Here is a 4,459-nt window from a genome sequence, read left to right on the forward strand (position 1 = left end):
ATCAATTCGTTCGACATGATAAAGTAAGAGATGAATTATTATTTTTATATTTAAAATAAATTAATATGAAATTTAATTTTTCTATGCATAGATGAGTTCATTAAGCCTTGATGAAACTTTAGTTCCAAAAAAATGAAATTAAAACCACCTCCTAACAATCTAAAAATAGAAATCAAATTCCTGAGCTTGTTTTAATCCTTAAGGCTTGTTGAAAGAATTAACGAGGAGTTTGGCTGTGATAGGGCTTATCTTTATCTCATTTAATCTCTCTCCTCCATCCAATCATCTTTCACATGTTTAAATATAAAATTTAAATTTGAACAGCGACAAAAAAATTGAAAAAAGTGATATTAGTTTCGGAGATATTTCAAGGGAAAACTGTGTGCGATCCACCCACTAATGATTACCCACAAGTCGACCCATGGGCTTATATCCACCACTATCATATGGAGATCTTTAGAACTTTGAAACTCATTATCTGGTCTTTTTGCTACTGATTTTTTCAAGACGCTTAGAGATTATGAATAGATGGACCATTTTTTCTACTGATTTTTTCAAGATGCTTAGAGATAATTAGTGGATGGGTCATTTTTTAAGCAAATATTGCAACTCAAAAGGCCACCTTAAAGTGTGGGCTTCAGGCCACACAACCATACCTGGGCCCACCATCGGTGATCAAAACCATTTAGTGAACCCGTCGTCAATCACCCAAGGTGCAAAATGCTTGGATGATCATCCCTTTTAGTTATAGGATTACCACAAGTAGAATATGGACCGTTGAACTTTTTAGTTTTGATCATTCTGCTGTGGGCCACGGTGAGCCCCACCAGAACAACCAATTGTTCAATTATTGAATTGAGGGCCGTTCATCATGGGTCTACAGGCCGAATGGTTCTGATGGGTGGAAATACATGGGACACAGTCATGCATTGAGATTGCCTGTCCTTTCATAGCACCCAAAAAATTCACTAAAGCAAGAACACATCTTTCATCTCTTTACAAAACTAAAACTACAAAACCTCACAAAATGAAGATTTCTGGTTATGCTCGTCACCTAAGGCCAAGACATATATACAAGAGTATGTGGAATGACACTTTTATTTATGCATCATAAACAGATATACTAATTTGCATAATTTAAGCTGACCATAAAAGTAATCACATTACATTTTGAAACATTTGATTGCAGGAACGAAGAACGCGATCGGCATAAAAGGATTACATTTTTCACATGTTCCTTCCAATTCAATATTTGTAAGCTTTGTTTCTTCAATAAGATGGATTGTCAGTTCACACTTATGCCGATTCGGAGGGAGTTCGGTGAGGAAGTTTGGCTTTGATCCAACGGCCTTGGGGTCGCAATCGTGAGTTCTAGATTGGGAGGTTCGAGAGGAACAACGGGCTTCATTAGGACAGAAGCTGGTTGGGAAACAAAATCAGGATATGAACCAGGTGATCCGTGGGATGGCCAAACGGGTATTTGATAAAGATTGCCTGGCAATTGAAGATGCTTCGTTTGTTGGTTTCCCAATTTCGTTTCTTGTTCGAATGAATTAAGATCGACCTGAGGGATATTTTCATGAACTTCATAGCATGTTCTGTAAGAAGACAGAGTTGGAACAGAAAATTCAGTTGAGAGAGGATCTTTGGGCTTCGAATCAATAATAGGAACTGAAGTGTTGTTGTTACCAACCTGCCAAATATATTTTAAAAAATTAAAAGAATTCAATCAACGCTTCATAGATGATGGGAAACTGAAAATTGAATCAATATGACTATTACCATGTCGAAGAGGCTGGATCGACGCTTCTTCTTGTTGAGGCTAGTCTGTCTTAGGAAATATTTTTGGGCATGACTGGCAACTTGGGTCGCAGTCCTTGTTGTGACGTAATTCCTCGAGATACCTCTCCAGTCACCCTTGCCAAGCTTCTCGAGGCCCGCCAGGAATGTTCTATGTTCTTCTTCAGTCCATGGGACCCCTAAGGACCACATCACTAGTTCAATACTTGGACTATAATTAAAATAAATAAATAAATAACAGAACAATTCAAAATCAGAAGGAGAAGATTAAGGTGGTGTTTGGATGTGCTTTTTTTATTGAACTGTGATAATTAGTTCAATAGAGAAGATTTTGGCCGAACCATAACGAGGAAGTAGCCCTCAAATTGCAATTGTATTCCAAAACTGAAACTTGGGTACTTGGTGAAAAACAAAAAAAAAACAAAAAACAAAAAACAAATCGAAAATTCTAACAAGTCAGTAGAGACATATGAATGAAATATTCTCACTCTAATCCTAAGCTTCCGGAACCATAATTTGAGCTTTGCTAAAAGAATTGGACCAGTACAAAGGCCCACACTAACCAATCATATAATGAAAAGAAAAAATTTCTCTTCTTCATGAACTGTGTTGGAAAAATAAAAAAACGATAATTGCCAATCTCATACCAAAGTTTCTAGAATTAAAATTAAAAAATAAAAAAAATAAAAGTGGTCTGTAGGACAAAATTCAGAAAAAAAAAAATCTCTTCTTCATGAACTATGCTGAAAAAAAAAAACGATAATTGCCAATCTCATACCAAAGCTTCTAGAATTTAAATAATAATAATAATAATAATAATAATTAAATAAATAAATAATTGGATTGTAGAACAAAATTCAAACTAGCACAAGAAAAGCCTGAACAGAACAGTCATATAAATGAAAAAGAAAAAAGGGAAAAAAAAAAAAAAAAAACAAACAAACAAATTTGGCTTCATGGGTAATACAGGGAAAAGTGAAATTTTGCCATTTTTCTTACCAAATCCAGACTCGGTTCTTGGGTTCTGTTGAAAAAAAAATTCAAACGAGTAGAAAAGACCAGAAGAAAACCATAATTCAAATAAGACCAAAAAAAAAAAAAAAAACAGAACACAGTTTTTCATGGATTATACTGACAAAAAAAAAAAAAAAAGAAGAAGAAGGAAATTCTCACTCTCACAACAAATTTTCCTGAATCAAAACGTCGGCCCTGCTAAAAAAATTCAAAGAATTCAAATCAGTACAAAAGAAATAGAACAAAACACTATAAAGATGACTCATGGGCTATGTTGAGAAAAAAAAAAAAACTATATATATATCAAAGAAATTCAAACTAGTTTGAAGAAGTGGACAAGATGGTCATATCAGCACAACTTCAAAAAAAAAAAAAAAACGAAAATGAAAGGAAGGAAAACTTGCATTCTCGTTCCAAAACTACTACAAGAGGATTATTTTTAAAACACAATCAAAATAATGATTTTTTTTTTTTTTTTTTTTTTTTTAAAAGACAAATACATGCATACGTAGAGTGAGCCACCACTGCAACCTCTTGATTGATAGATACACCCTTTCTGTTCTATTGTATTAATAAATATAGAAAAGAAAGGGTGTAGCATAACTCAAGAGTGGTATATTAACACTCTCCTTTGTTTTTAAAGAGAGAGAATCAAGACAAGGACTGCCTACCCTTCTTCCTGTCTTGGGTTCTTGCAAGGAGACCATCAGAGAGATAACCATTGGAGATTTTATCGGAGTCATGAATAGAAATACGAGAAGAGGAGGAAGAAGCAGATGAAGAAGAAGAAGTGGGAGAAGATAAGCTTTCCATGCTAAAGCTCTTCTTCATGGGGAAATCTAAATCCAACTGCACCCCAAACAGCCTCACCCCACCACTTCCACCTACATACACACCCCTGCTGTAACTGCTGCAAGTCCTTGAGTTGTGCCCATTCTTCCCACAGTGAGAGCATTTCCTCGCCATCCTACTCTGAGAGAGAGAGAGAGAGAGAGAGAGAGAGAGAGAGAGAGAGTAATATGTTTGGATGGTAGGATGGTAGGATGAGTAGGAGAAAGATGAGAGAGAGTGAGAGAGTAATATGTTTGGATGGTAGGATGAGTAGGAGAAAGATGAGAGAGAGAGAGCGAGCGAGCGAGCGAGAGAGAGAGAGAGAGAGAGAGAGAGAGAGAGAGAGAGAGAAATATGTTTGGTTGGTAAGATGAGTGGGAGGTTTTAATAAAGGCCAACCAAGAAAGGATGATTGGTTGGATGATCTTTTGGTGGATGTTTCTCCACCTTCGATTTTTGTCACATTAAGAAAATGCACACTCATCGCATGTATATGACAATTTATGCTCCTGTGCCTATGTATGGACGTTTACATATGCATTTGTATTTGTGTATTGAAATTATTTGAGCAATATTAATTAATAAATTAAAAAATATAAATGTCACACTTGTTCAGACAACCGCAAATGCAATAATATAATTAACCAATGATATGAATCTGGCTTCTTGTTGGCACGAGACTTAGATTCAGTTGCTTTCTTTGAAACAGTTTGTGCCTCTTGGCGGAATCTACCAATTATACAGCAAATTCAAAATATACTCGACTAGTGTATGGTCTCAACAGCTTACATAGGCTATTTGAACTCCAACACCA

General features: G+C 35.5%; 1 protein-coding gene across 1 annotated transcript; it reads right to left on the reverse strand.

Moving 5' to 3' along the window:
- Positions 1 to 1,082: 1,082 nt before the first annotated feature.
- On the reverse strand, positions 1,083 to 3,845 carry LOC131217061 (transcription factor KUA1-like). Its single transcript, XM_058211794.1, has 3 exons — positions 3,486 to 3,845; positions 1,783 to 1,979; positions 1,083 to 1,693 (listed from the first exon to the last, which is right to left on the reverse strand). The coding sequence occupies exons 1-3, from the start codon at positions 3,778 to 3,780 to the stop codon at positions 1,286 to 1,288; spliced, it is 900 nt and encodes a 299-aa protein (XP_058067777.1). The 5' UTR covers positions 3,781 to 3,845; the 3' UTR covers positions 1,083 to 1,285.
- Between the last annotated feature and the right edge of the window lie 614 nt (positions 3,846 to 4,459).

The sequence above is a fragment of the Magnolia sinica genome, chromosome 1 (genome assembly GCF_029962835.1).
Source record: "Magnolia sinica isolate HGM2019 chromosome 1, MsV1, whole genome shotgun sequence".
Classification (NCBI taxonomy): Eukaryota; Viridiplantae; Streptophyta; class Magnoliopsida; order Magnoliales; family Magnoliaceae; genus Magnolia; species Magnolia sinica.